General features: G+C 38.0%; 1 protein-coding gene across 1 annotated transcript in view; it reads left to right on the top strand.

Annotated features, from left to right (window-relative positions):
- BIRC6 (baculoviral IAP repeat containing 6) overlaps positions 1-19,718 on the top strand; it is a 144,276-nt gene that overhangs the window by 61,577 nt on the left and 62,981 nt on the right. The window contains exons 43-55 of the mRNA XM_026051196.1: positions 769-902; positions 1,851-1,978; positions 3,456-4,018; positions 5,972-6,147; positions 6,724-6,820; positions 6,985-7,179; positions 8,270-8,470; positions 9,060-9,339; positions 11,658-11,914; positions 13,146-13,254; positions 13,755-13,976; positions 16,729-17,509; positions 18,387-18,530. Coding sequence (XP_025906981.1) covers positions 769-902; positions 1,851-1,978; positions 3,456-4,018; positions 5,972-6,147; positions 6,724-6,820; positions 6,985-7,179; positions 8,270-8,470; positions 9,060-9,339; positions 11,658-11,914; positions 13,146-13,254; positions 13,755-13,976; positions 16,729-17,509; positions 18,387-18,530 — 3,287 coding nt within the window. The remainder of the gene's footprint in view (positions 1-768; positions 903-1,850; positions 1,979-3,455; positions 4,019-5,971; positions 6,148-6,723; positions 6,821-6,984; positions 7,180-8,269; positions 8,471-9,059; positions 9,340-11,657; positions 11,915-13,145; positions 13,255-13,754; positions 13,977-16,728; positions 17,510-18,386; positions 18,531-19,718) is intronic.

A 19,718-nucleotide genomic window follows, 5' to 3' on the forward strand; every position in this document is an offset into this window, starting at 1 on the left:
TTTTTTTTTTTTTTTTTTTTTTTATCCTCCCTGATCCAGGTAGCTTATTGTGATCCACTGGATGCCAGGTGAACTGTCCCATAGCAAAGCACCATTTCTTCTTGATTTAAATTTAAAGGGTGGGATAAAACTGAAAACAAATCACATCTTCAACGTGTAATAATCTGAAATTGTAACTAAATAGGTAAAACATGATAAGAATAAATATTTTTATTTGGTAGAKAGCTCTGCTTTTTTGAAATCATAATTTGAGTTGATTGTATATGCTACTATCAAATGACTTAGGTGTCSCCTTTCATAAAAACACATTCAACTTCGAGTCCCCACACCCCTTACCTGTCAAGTTCCCTGTGGTTTTAGTCAATTATGAGAAGTCCGACCATCATGGACAAAAATATCTCAGTTGTTTACAGGATAATAGAATGTATGATCTCTGTTGTATTTGAACCTTAATAAGTTGGACTCATAGAGAGAAAAATGTAAAGATATCTGAATATATCGCCTCTACAAAATGAAACTCTATTTTCAGGAATATTATCTGAAATATTTCAGAGGGAAAACAGAGGGAACGGAGGGAGTCAATGCTTGTACCTATTGGAAAACAGTAAATTCACATATACAATCAGTATAWTGTAGCAATGATTTGTTAGCGCTTTCTGCCTTGAATATGTGTGCTGGATGAAGTAAATGTAATGGATGAACAGTGTAAATGTGTTTACATTTAACAGTTTAAATTAGAAATTTAATTTTCACATGTTTATTTTTAAGCTGGTCCAAGCAGTGCCATTGGAGCTCAGGAAAGTACTGCCCAACTATTGGTGTCAGATCCCAACCTCATTCATGTCTTGGTGAAATTTCTCTCTGGCAGTAATCCTCACGGAACAAATCAACACAGTCCACAGGTAACTAGCAATTATAATGACAGAATAAGCCTTCATAATAGGGTTTGGGTACAGTTGATATGTGTTTTCCAGAATGTATTATAGCTGTGGCTTGTTATYGTTTTTATTTTTAGTCTTAGCTGGCTCTGATAAAGAGCCACAGAAACTATCATGTTGGTAATCTACTATGAGTATTATAACTCATAATTAATCTTCCCTTTTCCACCTATCTGGAGATTTTATATAGCAAGAGGGTGTCATGTGATTATGTCAGTGCTCTGTGGTAGGGGGCTCTAGTAGTGTGCATGGAAAAATAATTCAGAGTTCAGTTAGCTTCCTGAAGTCAGACTGGGTTGGGAACTGCTGATGAGCATTAAGTTTAGATATGTAATAAGTAAGAAAAGAAAATGACTGCAAAAACGAATCTCTTGGTGTAAACGTGCTTGTATTTTCTGTCTGTTTTGTGAATCTGTGTGTCTCCTAATTTCGACGAATGGTTTATTGCTCTTCATAGTTTTTGGAATATCTGTGAATCACCATTTACAAACAAAAAAGGAGTTATTTTTATATAGTATTTGATAGGAGTCTCCGGGAAAATCATTGGATTATTCTCCAAACTGAAGCATTGTACAATCATAATTAGTATAGAATACTTGTACATGAATGTCTAGTTTGTGAAAATTGWTGTGGATTGACCTAGAATTATATTCTGTGTAGTGAGTGTAGCTTGCATTGCTGTAAGGATCAAATCCTGAGCTGCAAAATGATTTTAGAAAAGGGAATGATTTATTTATTTTTGTTTGTTTTCCCCATGGTTGACAATACATAATATAAAAAAATATATATATATATTTCAATGTTTGTCCTGTGAAGTCCCTCCCCCCTCCCCAAAACTAATTTTTTTCCTCCTGTTAGATACAGCTTAATGTTCTTGAGGGCATTTCCCCTTATGTATAGCTTTCCTTCCAGGTTGGGCCAACAGCTACCCAAGCTATGCAAGAATTTCTTACTCGATTACAAGTGCATCTTTCTTCAACATGTCCTCAGATGTTCAGTGAATTTTTATTGAAATTAATACATATACTTTCAACAGAAAGGTAAACCTTGAGGCTTTCTTGTCTTGTTCTTTTTTTTTCTTTTTTTTTTAATACCACCTTTATCTTTATAATTTGTGCAGGTCATGAATCACAGCTGCACCTTGGGCCTCGCCACCTCCCATACTGTCACRTATTTTATGGAGGGGGTTCCCTGCGTAGCTGCAGGGCAGCCAGCGGGCTCAGGGCTGCTCGTGGTGCATGGAAATTCCATGCACGGCTGTCCGTGTGCTTGGGACTGGGGGAAGGAGCATCAAGAAGCTGGGGAGAGGCCAGTGGCTTCTCCAGCAAATCTGGCCTCTCCCAGACAGCTCTGCTTCTTCATGGCAAGATAGATGAGTACGAGGCTGTTGTGGACCAAAAGTTGGGCAACACTGCAGAACTGTGGCAACTGCTTGATCTGAAATACGTTAGGAATTATCATTGCTTTCCTCTATCGATCTATTGCACCTCCCCAGAGAAAAGCTTCCTATGGTTAGGGATGGGTTTCCTTGGTTCCTTTCTTCCCTTCTTCCCAGCAGGTGGCACTTTGGTGTTGTCTATCCYTTAATCGTGGAGAAAACAACTGCAGCCTTTCTAAGCAGTTCTGCCTTATAACTTGAAGCAGTGGGTGGGCCGATCCAGCTTGCATCACTGAACAACTAATTATAGAATGTGTATAATAATAGAAAAGTTAATTTGTAATGAATCATACAGTGCCTATCTGCATGCTCTAATTTATTTGAAATAAGCTAAAAAGGCCACAGAAGTTTTAGCTTTGGAGAAGGCTAGCGTGTTTTCTGGGATTGAAAGTTATTGTGAGATTGCTCAGTGTCAAAGATGGAGAGAAATATTTCAAAAATTAAATCAGACCCCCAAAATTAGCACCAATTTTATTTTTAAATATACTAATTCAAAAGGCTCCCTCTGCAGTCCATGAGTAAACATGTGAATACATTCAGGAAAATAAATGTATCCCTTACAGTAGTCTTGCAAGTAATCAAACTAAAACTGCCCATCTGTGATGGTTTGTGTRCCATTCTCATATTCTTATGTAAAGTTGCTGTTCAAACTGAGCGTTTTCTTTTCTTCTAGCCAGAAGGGGAAAAAAAAATCATGTTTTAGAAGACATTTCCCTGTGAATACGTGAATTTTTCTAGCCTAAACAAGGCTCTATTTCAGACCTGTGTATTTACACACTAGAAAACAATAGGTCCTAAATTTGTCACAGAAAAATTTTAACTTTGGCAATTCTAGTGAAGTGAAAGAATGGAGAGATTCTGTAGACTCTGTAATAAGCAGTATATTAAAAAGCTGTCCCTTGTCAAAAGGTCAGTATATGCTGCATCATGCATTTCCAGTAATGTCTGGATTTGTATTGGTTGAAAATTGGTGCTTTGAGAATTATTCCTCAAGCACTCTTTTTCGAATATAAGTCATGCAAACAAGGAGCATTAATTGTTAATACTTAACAATATCTTTTTTATTTCTTTTCCCTCAGGGGTGCTTTCCAGACAGGCCAGGGACCCTTGGACGCACAAGTGAAACTCCTGGAATTTACTTTGGAGCAGAACTTCGAAGTTGTGTCCGTGAGCACCATTTCTGCAGTCATTGAGTCCATCACCTTCCTCGTGCATCATTACATTACGTGTTCGGACAAAGTGATGTCTCGCAGCGGCTCAGACAGCTCTGTAGGGGCTCGAGCGTGTTTTGGAGGRCTTTTTGCCAACATTATTCGTCCCGGCGATGCCAAAGCAGTTTGTGGAGAAATGACAAGGGATCAACTGATGTTTGATTTGTTAAAGCTGGTGAACATTTTAGTTCAGCTGCCACTTTCCAGTAACCGAGAATATAGTGCTCGTGTTCCAGTTGCCAGCAGTACCACAGACAGCGTGTCTGATGAAGAAAAGGTTTCAGGAGGCAAAGATGGCAATGGAAACAATTCCAGTACTCAAGGGTCCACTGCCTATGTGGCAGACTTGGTGTTAGCCAACCAACAAATTATGAGCCAGATTTTGTCTGCTCTTGGCCAGTGCAACAGCAGCGCTATGGCAATGATTATTGGTAGGTATTTTGTAAATAAAAAACCTTTTGGGGTGGGGGATGCTTAAAACTTCTGCAAACAGTGAAGTTGGATGCAAACTTGAAAGGATTTGTCACAAAAATAACATAGAGATGAAATCTGCTGATTCCCATACCACTTCTTACCAGAAACCTCTTTAACTGGGTTCTGGGAGCTCCAGTCACACATGTGCATGCAAGCAGGGGAGGAAAGGTGATGACATCTATGATTCTGAGCAGCAGAGTTGCTCCAGTAGTTCATCTTCAGCAGAATGGCTTGTGAGCAGCAACAYTAGTATATGATTTGTTTGCTGGCAGAAATGCCATGGATAGCGCGGCACGCACAAAAGTACAAAAGCATTTTGCAGGACAATAGGCAGAGACTCTTCCATTTCTGAGGTGAGTTGCCAAATTCTGTGCTTTTGGTAGTGATTCTGCTTGCRGTCAAATCTTTGGCCCTTTCTGTACTGGTTTCCTTGAAGCAAAGGTTAACCTAAACTCTCTCTCAAAACCTGTGTGCTTGTTGAGTGAGGTGTGTGGAGGTTAGGCCAGCGGTTCATTCTGGCTTAAGAGCAACTGAGGAAGAAACTCGTGACCTCTGATGGTGGTACTGGAACARCAGGCAGAGTTGGATGGGCTGGGATGTGCTGCCAGCACCTCCCAGAAGACCCTCCTCAACGTTACGTCCTTCTGAACAACCCGTTTCTGCCCAGGAATAGCTCTGCCTTTTTAAAAAGGCAGTTTGGAAAGGTGGCCCTGTTTCAAAGCGCTGTTCACAGCGCTGGCCCAGCTGGCAAGTTGCTGGGCCAGCTGATCTCTTCAGTGGGCTCTTTCTGCTAAGCCTTTTGATACAGGTTATTGGCACTAATTTGAATGTATGTTTTAGAAAAGTGTAATGTGGCTACTTATGGATTTCATTCCTTTGTGGAAAACAAAAAAGCGGATTAAGCTCTTGTCAGGCAAATTCTTTGACCAAGACATCCATCCAGTACTGCTGCTGACATTGCAGACAGTGTGTGTTTTGGATCAAATGCTATCAGCATGTTGTAGTAAACATAACTAGTAAAAAAGATCATCTGGAAGACGTCTGCAGGTGTCTGCTGATACGTAGCCGGGCTGCTGTCAGAGTTTGAGCCATTTGTGTTGAATTGCTGGCTCCGGTAAGCTCAGAAACACAGATGAGTAACTTGCTTGTCCCATGAAGTTAAAACATCTGCTGTGTTGCCTTTCATGGCAGTTCTGTCTCTTCATTATTTCTTATTTTGTGGTGCTTTGTCTTTGACAGACTGTGAAAATCACACAAATAGCAATCGCTGTCCCACCTTTGCCTCAGTCTTCACAGCTAACCTGCCCTCAGTGGCTTCTGCTGTATCCTCCATTTTATTTAGCTTTGCCAAACCATGAAGAGTTTGAATCTTTAGGCAGTCAGACTTTATTGTATATCATTTATGCATTAATTTCCTGAGTACTGATGTCCTGTCAACAAGATCTCATTCTGAAACACTGAGAATGAAATGTTAAGGTGAGGTATTTTAGATAGATGTGCATATATTAAATGGTTGGGGCTTTTGGCTGCACCAAATGGTTGCTTACATTATTCTCTGGGGAAAAGATCCTAAATGCGTTTTAATTACCTTTGGCTAGGATTGATTCCAATTCTTGTAGCTTCTGTTTGATTTCTTTGTTAATTACCCTTATTTATAACGTCATACCTAAAGTGGAGTCTTAATTTTCTAATTTCCAGTGTCATACCTCATACTCATACTGTAAAGAAGGTAAAATGTATTTGGGGATGTTAATAGTAACTTATATGATAGTGTTTRTAAAAATCTGTGTGAACATTTGACTGAAAGGAAATTTGTGTACCTTTGTTCTCTTGATGCACTGTGCATTTTTTCTTAAATGTCCTGGTAGTCTTTAATTTCTGAAGCTTGAACTGTTTCTGTTTTCACTAAGGTGCAAGTGGCTTACACCTAACTAAACATGAAAACTTTCATGGCGGGTTAGACGCAATATCGGTTGGCGATGGGTTGTTCACTATCCTGACCACACTTAGTAAAAAAGCGACGACGGTGCAGGTGATGCTGCAGCCAATTCTTACCTACATGGCCTGCGGATACATGGGAAGACAGGTAGGGTTTGTTTAGGGCTTCGAGATAATTATAATTTAGTTGTTTCACACTGTAAACCATAAGGAAAAAATCCTAATGGACTGGACTGATGACATGTACWAAGAAATGGTAACGTTTTTCCAACCTCACCTTACTTTGGTGCTGAAGTTAGAAGACTAGTCTTCCTTCAACTGCCTGGGGTGGAGGGATGGAAATTCTTCCTATGGACATTCCAACATCCCATCGAGACTGGTTTATGATGTAAAGATGTGTTGAAATTTTTTCCCACACTGGTTTGACTGTGTTCAGCTGAGGGGCACATTTATTGTATTCGTAGTAATAACTATTTAAAATGTTCAGTATTTTTACTTCCCTCTGACTACTTATGTAGTAATTCCTTCCTTTTCCTTTCCCCAAAAAAACTTCTCCTATGTAGGAGTGAAACTATGGAGCATGTTACTACTATTTTGTGGTAGAGAAATGGACTGTGGTGGGATGTCCTCTCTGGGATTTTGCCTACCAAAGTGAAGACCAAGAGCAGCTGTCCATATTTCTGTCCTATTATTTCTGTGTGAAATTACATATTTCTTCTTCTAGGGTTCTCTCGCCACTTGTCAGTTATCTGAGCCACTGCTCTGGTTCATATTACGAGTGTTGGACACGAGTGAGGCACTTAAGGCTTTCCATGATATGGGTAAGTAGGTCTCTTACTTATGTAGTGAAAAGATTATAGTAGATTTTAGGGCACATAAAGATGGAATACAAATATGTGTCTGAAGGATCAAATTTAGCAGATATGGCTTTGCTTGCTTACAATCTGTTCACTTCTGACCTGTGGGTTTTTTTCACTGCGCATAGGTGGTGTTCAGCTCATTTGTAACAACATGGTAACGAGCACAAGAGCTATTGTTAACACTGCAAGGAGTATGGTTTCAACTATAATGAAGTTCCTTGACTCTGGTCCCACCAAAGCAACAGACAGCAGTTTGAAGGCCAGAGTGCTGGCTTCTGAGCCTGATAATGCAGAAGGGATTCACAATTTTGCCCCTTTGGGTAAGTAACTCTAGTTTCTCTTGTATTGATATTCAGTGATCATATGAATATCTATCATATACTTACACTATTGTGATAAGTAGTGTAAAGTATTACAATCATGAAGCTATCATAACATTATGAAAGCTTCTGAACTAGGGAGAGGTCAGAGAAGGAAATGTTTAGTTGGGCTCCCCTGCACAGTCTTATCAATATACAACCCCATTTGGAAGGGAGGAGAAGGAAAAGGAGTGATCTGCATCTGACACAAYCATTGCATGAAGGGGAGTCTCTTCTTCCTCTGTTAGGCAGTGGGAAGCCCTGTTCCTGCCCACTGTCTTCCACGGCCACGCTAAGATTCACTGACTTGGCTTAAGATGCATCTGATTTGACCCAGCTTCTTGCAGACACATAGCCAAGTAGGATAACATGGAATGGGGCAGACCTATGCAAACAGCAGCAGAGAGTGAAACTGAGGACTAAATATCCCTGATGCTTTGTTAGACCTGTACCTCATAATTTGTGTGGTGTCTTCAGAATATTTGTTAGAGTTGATATGTTATGGTATGTATGTTATGGTAAATGGGCTGTWACGGTACCAGTACAATGGGTGCCACTCACCAGGTGAGTGTTTGAAAAGGCAGTACACTCTAGCAGTGCACTAGGGCTCTTTTCCTTTACTAGTGTGTTCATGTTCAGTATTGCTTCTCCCTCCCCTGGCTCACCTCAGGAATGTGTTATCTAATGTTAAACACATGTTGCTTAAAACGTGAATTTGAGAATCTTGCAGCTATTTGTATTACTTTAAATAGCTGCTTTTAGCATTTATAAATTAGGTGACTTACTGCGTAATTTATTGCCATTACATTTTGAGCAGCAACTGTCCATCAGCAAATTTTCAAGCACATATATGGATCCATAAACTGCAAATTTAAAGTGTTAGTTTTGCAAAGAGCAAAAGAAAAGCATCTTAATAACAGTCAATATAATACAGAGAATGTTATCAAAACCCAAATGAGGTAAAATGGAATAAAGTCTTTTYGGGATGCACGTTCTGAATTGATCGGGGTGTCAGTGGTAAGCGTTCATACCTGACGGTGCTGTTCTGAAGGTTCAATCACCTCGAGCAGTCCCACTGCGCAGCCTGCAGAAGTGCTGCTGCAGGCTACCCCTCCGCACCGACGAGCCCGCTCTGCCGCCTGGTCCTACATCTTCCTGCCCGAGGAGGCTTGGTGCGACCTCACCATTCACCTGCCTGCCGCTGTGCTGCTGAAGGAGATCCACATCCAGCCTCACCTGGCTTCTCTTGCAAGTGAGTGCTTTGCTACCAGGAGGGCTGGTTTGACAGCCCAAAGATTGGGACTGAGAAATATTGCAAAGAACATAATCTGAGGAACTAGAACGGACACGTTGTTTCATTAAAACAAGCTGAAAAGTTTCCAGATCTGCTTTTTCTKAAGAATTGAAGGCATCTGTTTTGCTTAATCTGTTCTAGAATTTTGTGGCATTAACTTGAGAATTTACAAAGAACTTGTCCAAATTCTAGTGTGAAGTGATATTGGTTAGGAGTCTTCTGCCAAAACATTCGTGTATGGTGGCTAGAATAAGACTCAAGAGAAACCAATTTGCTGCTGTCTTACTGTCACAGCCCAAGTCAGGAAAGATGTAACCTGTACTCCAACAGAACTTCATTTGAAGTAAACTCTGTAAACCATGTATGAAAATGCATGTGCACRTTATTATTGATCATCACACAAGACAAGTAGTCCAGCTGCAGTTCTATATAGTTTTTAATCATCTTGTTCTATGTCTTCAACAGGAAAAAATGCGTAATATTTAACCTTCAAATCATTTGAATTTTCTAAATAGCATTAAACCATCTTTCTTTCCTTGCTCTGCAGCTTGCCCTTCGTCAGTATCTGTTGAAATAAGTGCAGATGGTGTGAATATGTTACCTTTGTCAACTCCTGTTATCACAAGTGGTCTCACATATATAAAAATCCAGCTAGTGAAAGCTGAGGTGGCCTCGGCTGTCTGCCTCCGTCTCCATCGTCCCCGAGATGCCAGCACGTTGGGCCTCTCTCAGATCAAACTGCTGGGCCTCACAGCCTTTGGAAACACCTCATCTGCCACAGTCAATAATCCATTCCTTCCTTCTGAGGATCAGGTCTCCAAAACAAGGTATGCCCCCCATAGTATCAGTTTCAACAGRCTAGCTGAACAGTTTCTGTGTTCATTCTTATTTTATGTGTGTTCTATTCGGAGTCAGATCCTTCACTTATCAAGTATTTTCATGAGTAGTGATTTTTGCAATTGACTTCAACATCTGCAGTTTYTGTTCTAAATATATTAAAGACCTGCTTGTCTTTTTACAAACTGTAACATAAGTGATGATTTCCTTGTGGCATATTTAATCTGTATGGAMAAGAAGGTGTTGTATTATAAAGAACACAAATAGCTAATAGAAAAACATTCAGAGTTGCAAGTTGTGTTCTTGATGTGTAGACATTTGTCAAAGAAAAATAATCAGCAGCATATTTCTTATATAACTCTGACTTCAGCAGAGAAAAATATTGAAGCAGGAATAGAAATAGGACAATACAAAGTGTTGTGGAAGTCGTACCTAATATTTCAGTTGGCAAATACTTGAGAAATATGAACTGAATGTTGTGATTCCGGCATATCAGCAAGATTTCTTCACATGCTTTTATGGGGCTAGATGGTACCTTGAATAAAAGGAAATAAGCCCTTAAGGATTGCTCTGAAATAGGTATTAAAGTTTTTCTGACTTTGAATTTAGTGATTTATTGGTAGAGGAGATTTTTTGAAGTTTCTTGGTTCCACCGAAATTTAGGTTAATAAATGGTTAAAAAAAAAAAAAAAAATCTTGATTTTAGAATATTCTTCCTTTGAGCCTTAATATTTGCAAACTTGAAAGGAAAGCCTAGGAAACTTTTAATTATTTTTTTTCTTTAGGGGAAAAGAAATTGAGAGAGGGAGGAAATTTAGAGTCCATGAATACTGGCTGGTGTGTATTTAATAACAACTGTAGAGCTGAAATTGGCCATTGAATAACAGTGAGGCAAACTTTATTAGCCAAACTATACCATGGCTATTCTTTTTACTCCAAAAAAAAAAAAAAATGTTACCTCACAGTCTCACAAAAATCACAAATCAGTTTCTAAAAGAAAAAATAAGTTTAGATTCTTCCCATGTCTGGAAATTTTCTCTTAGTATGTGAAACTCGGTAGACAAATGGTAATAATATGGTGTGTGTATATACATTAAATAAACTTGGATATAATTTCATAACCATTGTAGAAATTTTTTCTCTTTTCTGAAGTGATAAATTTTGAATAAATTCTTATAGAAATAAAAATGTAAACTTCAGATAAGATGTATATAAAGGTTTCCCAAGGCTTGTTTTTCCCAACGTGCTTCTTGGTGCTTCTTATTCTCAAGAACAAACCTTGAGGAATACTAATCAATATTGTTAAAGGAGCAAGAAAGACATGGGAGAAATGCAGTGGTTAATACTTGATTTTTGCACTTTTTCCACTTTTTTTTGCTTGCTTTTTTTTACTTTAATCAAGTAGGGCTTCAAGCTCACTAAGATTCACTGTGGTTTGTGATAGACCCTGAATGTATGCATCTGGCCCTGACATTGCAAACTAATTGTCTTTTTAGGGAAACTATGCATTTGTATATTTTTAATGTCAACAAATACTGCAGAATTCTCGACCTTAAATAAAGACAACCTTCTGGTTGGGTCCTGCTGTGCCCAAGTGAAGCAGTGTGCTGTTTCACATTTACTATTTGGCCAGTTCCTTTTAATGTCTGAATGCACATTCATTGACACGTGAATTTTGGCACATACAAGAACTTCTGTGTGTACAAAAATATCCAAAACCAAAAAAACAAAAACAAACAAAAAAACCCCCACACATACACAAAAGAAAAACAAAAACAAAATGACTGTCAGAGTGTTTGAGATGCTCGTGGGTTGGCTCTGTTGAGAGAAATATGTACCAAGAAACCTGATGTTGTCAGAAGCATACCTTCCTGTTCACCATTCCTCTTTATGCTAAAGAAACTTGACACTACACAATAAAATGTGCAGAGTCTTACCCCTTTTCCCATTATTTGTCTGTGTAAGCTCTAAGATGCGCTTCAGACCTGGAGGAGAGGTTGTGRAGGCAGAACTTTTCTGGACTTTCTACAGTTCTATGGGGTGTATTTTAAAAATAAATAATAAAAATAAACCCCTCTGCCCCCACACTCTGCCTTTCTTACAACTTTACACCTGTACTTCCAAGAGCATTGCTGCTGTATGTTACACTGAAGTGTTGAATTTAGTTATTTGAATTTTCTCACGTGACATCTGATCACACCACAGCCACTTTTGTTTTGCTTTAGTACCTAATGCAAGTAGTTATGTTCTAGAGGCAAAATAAAATATTAGAATGATTCCCTGCTCATCTTCCTGTTTTCCTTTCCAGCATTGGATGGCTAAGGTTATTGCACCACTGCCTCACTCACATCAGTGATTTAGAAGGAATGATGGCAAGTGCTGCAGCACCCACGGCTAATCTGCTGCAGACATGTGCTGCTCTGCTCATGTCCCCCTACTGCGGTATGCACTCACCAAACATCGAGGCCGTGCTTGTAAAAATTGGCCTTCAGTCCACCAGAATAGGCCTAAAATTGATTGACATTCTTCTAAGAAACTGCTCGGCGTCAGGGAGCGACCCTGCAGGTGAGTGCTATGGTTTTGCTTTACAGTTGTTGCTTAAAATCATGGCTTGTGTAAAGGTACAAATATCAACATGCTTACATGTTAATTTTTTGTTCTGAATTTTGGTTGCCAGAACATGTTGTGTTGTGTTACACTGTGCTTCTGAGCATCCCAGAACTTTCTGAATAATTCTGTACTAGTAAAGCAGTGCAACCAACATCATTATTTGTAGTCTCAATTTACTTGTTGGTTATATAATTGGGAGGATGTTTTGAGGTCATGAGGACAGGACATGCAAAGAATCTTAAGTGCATCTGTGTATGAATGTCTAAATAAAATTGTTTGACATTTCAGTGTAAAGAATTCATACAAACAATTTTTAGGAAAATAGGGGCAGAAATCTTTGGACTGTAATAGTCCATCAGATAAAATAAATTGTGAATAACCTTAAGCCTCAAAAATATGTGAATCTGAAGGTACATGATCAGGGCACAGACATCTTGAGCTATGACCTGTAGTGAAATTTTGCAGTAACTGAATACTTACTGAAATGTTATTAGCATTTATGATTTCATATTACCTTGCTGTTTCTGTCCCTGAGCATATAGTGTATGATGCATGTTTTTTTACAGAAAGAAATCTGAATTATTATCTTTCCTGTACTGAAATGGCTGACACTAGCAGAAAAGACTTTTTTAACGAGTTTTGTGACTGACTTTGCCTTGAGTTAAAGTTTCAGTAGAGACTACTGTCTTTTATTGAAATGCAGTTAGGTAAGAGAATAGTTTTTAATAGGACAGGAGCTGAAGAAGCAAATGAGGGAGGAGGTGAATGGAAAATTATCTGAGGAAATCCTGGGCATCRGTCCCATTGATGGAAATAGGAGTTAAATAAGTTTCCAGTTTGAAAAAAAAAAAATTGTTTCTGTGAACCATGAGATTTAACTGCTCTATAGAAGTGAGTTGTGTCCCTCTCAAAGTTGTTCAAGAAAATCTTGCTAATCAAATCTTTTAACTCCTGTATCGGATGAATCGCAATGGGTTTGTTACTGTCTGTAGTAAGGCTGAACATGACACTGAATGTACAAAAAGGGCAGTTTCAAGGTGATGATATGTGCAAGAATTAACATCCCTTTGCTAATAGCAAAACTCAATAATTCAATTCCATAACTATGTTCCATGAGTACTTTTAAACCTTACACGTGTAAGTACTTCTATTATTTTTCCCCTTCCTTTCTTTTAAATGCGGCAAGATCTGAATAGCCCTTTACTGTTCGGAAGATTAAATGGTCTCTCTTCTGACTCCACAATAGACATTCTTTATCAGCTTGGAACAACTCAGGATCCTGGAACAAAAGATAGGTAATGTTATTTGAACTATTACGTGGAAGTGCGTGTAAAAATAAGCTAGGTAGTAGTTTGATTTAACTGCACAAAATGAAGACTTACTAGAATCTGCTTGATGAGAAATACCCTGTAAGTACATAAATGCAAAGAAGCTCTATCCCTTTTTCCTCCTAGATCATTGTATTCTTTCCATTGAATCCTGCACCCTCCTTTTTTTCATGCTTTATGACTAGATTTTTAAAGCATTCAACTGACATTTCTCTTAACTACTCAGAACTTAGCTACCTTCTCATTTCCTTTCTCTAGAAGACAGCTTAGATTTGACTGTTTCAGATGATGTATGTTTTTACTTTTTATTCTACTAGTAATCTGAAATAGTTATTCAGTCTTAAACTTTGCTTCAAAAGAGGAGGTAAATGTGTAAATCAGATTATTCAGAGACAGCAAGCTGATTTGTTTATCAGTGTTTCTAGATCTGTTTGACCCTTTCTAATATACATCATTTTGCCTTCCAGAATTCAAGCACTGCTAAAATGGGTCAGTGATTCCGCCAGAGTTGCAGCTATGAAAAAAAGTGGCCGGGTCAGCTATATTTGTCCAAACAGCTCAACCAGAGAGTATGGTCTTTTGATGCCATCTCCTTCCCATTTGCACTGTGTAGCAGCAATTTTGTGGCATAGTTATGAACTGCTTGTTGAATACGATTTACCAGCTTTGCTGGACAGAGAGCTTTTTGAGTAAGTAAAGCAAATAAAACATTTTGTAATATACTCTTTCTAGCTAAATAGTTTTGGTCACTAAAATGATGTGCTTTGCCTTACACTGCACATGAAATAGTAATGGATCTTCCCTGGTGCTAATTTGAGTGAATATTCAAGTCCAAAAAGCTAATCCTAAATATATTGATGTGTCTAATATTGGTATTTCTAGTCACATAACTGCAGTTGAGATATTCCAGATACACTATTGTTTAAACAGAGACCAAAAGTCAACAAAAGAAAAATAATTTGTGCATATAGTTACACATATGTGAAAGGCATGTGGTTTATGGTCTTGTTTGTTTTATATTCTTTAACAGCTAACTCTGGGTTGTTCTTGACAAAATTGAACAATTGTTTTAATTTTCTGAGTGGCTACAAATCATGATCTTCATTAGAATCCTCTTCTGTAAACATTATTACTCATAATGTACAGTATCCATAAAACTGATAGCTACATGTTTTTCTGTAGGAGATGTTCTTTTTTGGTGGGGGRGAGATGGAAGTGTTTTGCTTTTTGGAATCACAGATTTTGCTCAGGTCGTAGTCTGGTCACAGAAAATATTGAGTGGAACTTGAAATTTCAATTTGTTGGACTTGTATTTTTCAATTTAAAAAAAAAAGGAAAAACAAAAACGCGTAAACATACACGTGTACTTCTGGCAGTGATTCCAAGCTGAAATATGYGAGATAACAGTAATCCCTGGTTTATGCTACTTCACCATATACTCCTGAGGGTTTTGTTGTTTTGTTTTGTTTTTAAGTCCACAGTGTTACAGAGGAGTAGCCTATAGAAAGTCCTGTGTCTAGTAAAGCATCTTRCATGTGTACCATAAATACATCTTCAGTTAATGAACGAACTTGAATTRATAGCATATATTTTTCTATTGTCATTAGGAACTTGCATATGCTTTTATTACCTTCCTCATTTAGTCAGAACATGAAACATTTAAATGCTGCCAGGTGCCCATGTTGCCATCRTCGGTACAAGCGTGTGGAGCTTTTGTGTAGGTGCAGCACTGTCATCTTTAGCTGCAGGGCAAGCAAATGGATGGCAAAAAGTTTCACAGCAGAATCCCCATCTCTCGCAGAGTAAATTATCTTTATCCTAGGTTGGAATTAAGAAACAGTAATAGTAGGACCATACCTAGTTTCAAGGTGCAATATAGCCCTGTCCCTCTACCTCGTGCTGAAGAGCACTGTAGATCATATCAGCCAGCATGTGGAGCAAATTATAAAATACATTTTAAAGAAAATACAGAAGGATTGTTGTCAGAAGTATATAGCTAATGTTTCTTCTAATAACAGAAACATGTGTAATCTTCATCTACTTTGATATTTTAACTTTTGAAATATTTCTACTGATTGTAGTCAAGACTCTTATCTCTCCTTCATGTGATATTTYGCTTTTCTCTTGGCTGTGTCTTCTTATCATCCCTGTTTTCTATCTCAGTATTTCTGTTTGGCCCATGGATGCTAATTTATTCCATAGGCGAGGTGGAAAATTATCTTATTTTTCCTAGTACAAGAATTAAGCTAGAGAGCCCTGGCAGAGGGTTCATGTGTACGTGCAAGTGGAGAAGTGTTTAAGTGTGTCTTCATCATATGTAGATTTTATTTTTTAAAAAATACCTGTTAAAAATTGTAAAGTTATGACCAGTCTTCCAAAGTCACAGATTATTTGGTCACAGAGATGACTKGTAAATGTTTTTTATAGGAGTCTTTTTTTATCATTAGACCAGCAGCAATAAAACTCATTTTTGGTTAGACTCTTCATTCTTTTTAGATACTTAWTTAGTCTCTAAATCCCTTAGACTAGACATAGTGTAAGTCTTCTATCCAGGAGAGGCAAAAATTAGTTTTATTTTCAGATGCAACGTGTGCTGATGATGATACATCCAAACTTACCTAAAATATAACATTAAAGTGGCACCAACTGTGAGTTCATCTGTATACATAAGTGTTAARATTATGTAAATGATTATACCTGTATAATGATTTTGTTCATCCACAAATAATATTTCTCAAGTATGAGCTAAATAATAGGAGCAAAATCAGGTTTTACATCTCTGTGCTTTSAGTTAGTGTCGAAATAGGTAATATTTGGGTGGGTGAAGGTGCAARTGGGTTTTTAGTATCTATCAGGACTAATTCTGTTGTTAACTGGTATCCTAAGCTCCAGTGAGAAGCTGAGTGAGGTAAGCCAGGGTGACATCATTTGCCCAAGATTCATGGTATTTGTGTCTTCTGTTGCAAGATCTCTAGGTAGAACTCAAAGCAAGTTTTAAAATGTTTTGGGAACATGTTAAAAGTACCTTCAGATCTTATAAAGGATTAATGAAGAGAGCTTTGTGGAAGCATGTGCTCATTATCCTAGTAACTGCAGTTTGGAGAGTTGAAAACAGGAAGAGGCTGCAGTTGGTTCAAAAAATGCATGAATTACGTGACAGCTGTCAAAGGACTAGAGTCCTGTCTTTCACATGCAACATGCCAGAAAAGACAGATCATATCTATTTTAAATGCAGCATGGAGAAGCAATTCAGACATGGGAATGAGGAATGCCTTTTGGGTAACATTCTGCTGAAAGTGTGAGATGGCTGCTCGGCTTGGCTGAGAGTKTTTACTACAGCTTCTGCGACAGTTAATCATGAGTTTGGAAATGAAGGTTGTTTTATGAACTAAGCAAAGGAAAAATGAGTGGAAAATTTGATAAGTTTTCTGTCTTTTGCAGATCCCTGTTTAACTGGTCAATGTCTCTTCCTTGCAACATGGTCCTGAAGAAAGCTGTGGATAGTTTACTTTGCTCCATGTGTCACATCCACCCAAATTATTTTTCCCTGCTCATGGGATGGATGGGTATCACTCCTCCTCCAATGCAGTGTCAACACAGACTGTCCATGACTGATGACAGCAAAAAGCAGGACCTCAGCTCATCTTTAACAGATGACTCTAAAAACGCACAAGCACCTCTTGCACTAACAGAGTCTCACCTGGCTACTCTAGCTGCCTCATCTCAGTCTCCTGAAGCTATCAAACAGTTGTTGGACTCAGGTTTGCCCTCTCTGCTTGTAAGAAGTCTTGCTAGTTTTTGCTTTAACCATACTGCCAGCTCGGACTGCGCTACGCAACCAGTGGATCTCACCCAGGAGAGGCTCAGGAGGCATCACGTTCCACAGCACTTTAATAAAATGCCCATCACGGCAGACCTGGTTGCTCCTGTTCTCAGGTTCTTGACAGAAGTTGGCAACAGCCACATCATGAAGGACTGGCTGGGTGGTTCTGAAGTCAATCCGTTGTGGACAGCACTTTTATTTCTGTTGTGCCATTCTGGTGCTACTTCTGGAGGACACAACGTCACACCACAACAGAGCAGTGCAAGATCTAGCTTGCTTTCTTCGACTGTAACAACAGGCTTGACCACGCAGCAGCGAACAGCAATTGAAAATGCAACAGTTGCTTTCTTCTTGCAATGTATTTCTTGTCATCCCAATAACCAGAGACTTATGGCACAGGTAAGAAAAAATCGAAAGGTTTATTTCCTTTCTAATAACCGTCAAAATGGGTTTGATTGCAAGTTTGAGAGCTTTTTACTTCTCTTTATTTAAAATTCATTCTCTCTCTCTCTCTCAAGCTATGATTTTGAATTAAAAATGTTGATCTGTCTTTCAAAAGTATAGATATTTTTTGACTTATTTTATCTTTCCTCGTGGTTGTATAAAGTTTACTGCCAATCTTAACAAGACTCCTATATAGTATTTTGGATTGGTTGCATAGGTTTAAACTTTTCTGAAAATGGAATTTTAAAATAAAGCTGCATATGCATCTTTTATGTTAGCAGTTAAAATAAAATTTCTATGAGACTTGCAGAACCCTACCCAGTGACCAGGAAAATAATGGGTTCTTGCAGAATATGACTTTGCATTTAGCATTCTGGTGCAAATACACCTGATTTCCTCACAACTCTTAGCCTTGCAGACCTAGTTGGATAGTAATATAATTTTAAAAGATTTCCCTTTTGAGATTAAGAATTGTGGGAGAACAGATGAAATTCTTTTTTTTTTTTAAAAAAAAAGAACAAATCCGTTAGTGGCCTGTATAAATACACCCTTGCAAAGCAGCAAATTTTTGCTCTAGGAATTTAGAAACTATTTTCTCTTTTTTTATTGTTGATCTATCTTCTTGATAGTCTACATACGTACGGTTATCTTGATGCATGATTTTTGATGTATTTTTTTTTCAAAACTTTTTGTTGTTTGTATGCTATTTTCACTACAGATTGGATAATAATTGGAAGGTAGATCTTAGGCACTGCCTATTAGGGCTGTGCAGAGATATTTTAGAGACCTAAATATAGAAATATTTTTAAAATGATGTCATTTTGCATTCCAGGTTCTCTGTGAATTGTTCCAGTCCTCTCCTCAGCGTGGGAATCTCCCAACCTCTGGAAATATTTCAGGATTTATTAGGAGGCTTTTTCTGCAGCTGATGCTGGAGGATGAGAAAGTGACATTGTTTCTTCAGTCCCCATGTCCCGTAAGGGTTTTTGATATCTATATGGTGAATATGGACTAGATGTATTCTTAAAGAAATACAGGATATAGTCAACTTTGAGAAATTATGCAGCAGTTTTGCTTACTGTTCACTTTGCAGGATTTGTCAAGGGAATGCTTTGTTGAAGTTCAATTGTAACCCACTCTTTTTAAAGGAAAATTTAAGACAATGWTAGACTAAACAGTCTTGTTTAAAGTACACTGTGTTTCTGAAAGCACAGATACMTGAAATTTATCTTCTGAGGCAGATTTTTTGATAGTGTCCTTAAGGATTAGCAGCAAATGGGAATACAAGTTTGAGTTTTTCCATTTCTTTCGTTTAAGAATCACCTTTAGTTTTGATGCTTCAAAACTGGCTGAGACCTCCTCAGTTACCCAGAAGAATTCAGTTAGAAACCTGCCTGACAAAGACTCATACTGCTTTGGAAAGCAGTTTTGTGCTTTAATACTTCCAAGCCCTTCACCRAAGCACAGAACTAAAGGCAGTGATTGATGTGCTGTGTGCTCAACTGAAGTTTGCAAATACAGAAATACAGGAAGCCAGAAGTACTAAAGCATCTGATATTACCATGCAAAGAAAAATCATCTTCTGCTTTGTTTTTTGCTGTTTTTACTTCTTGCGAGTAAAGTACAGCATGACATATATGACAGGGAACTGCATCAGATCGTATGAGATGAAAAAGGAGAAATAAATGCGACTTTATTGAAAACACATTTGAATGTTTTGCTTGAACACGGTTAAGGTGAGGTGATAACCTGGCCATCACTTGGTCAGATGTTCATAACTTCTTATCCAGGCACTCATAAGATAACCCTTTTTTCACATAGAAGATTGGTATCAATTTTCGAAAATTTGTTTTACACAGAACAGATTTCAAAGATTTACAGAGAGTAAATGTGCAAAAGCAGAAGAAAACTCCTGAAGGAACTTGTCAGATGCCTCAGCAGTCAAATGCAGCTACTGATATAAAAAAAGATTCCATATCTAATATCTAAAAAAAAAAATTAAAAAACCTTAAAAACAATCTGGACRTACACTGTTTTTCTGTTTTTCCATAACCTTTCTGTTAAACTATAACCTTTCAAAGATCAGATCCTCATTTTTATCTTTAACAGCTTTTATCAAAAATATATTTTATAAGCCTAATTCTGGTCATCATCATTGCCAACT

This window comes from Nothoprocta perdicaria, unplaced genomic scaffold (assembly GCF_003342845.1).
Source record: "Nothoprocta perdicaria isolate Ctin4 unplaced genomic scaffold, notPer1 scaffold_73, whole genome shotgun sequence".
NCBI classification, from domain to species: Eukaryota; Metazoa; Chordata; class Aves; order Tinamiformes; family Tinamidae; genus Nothoprocta; species Nothoprocta perdicaria.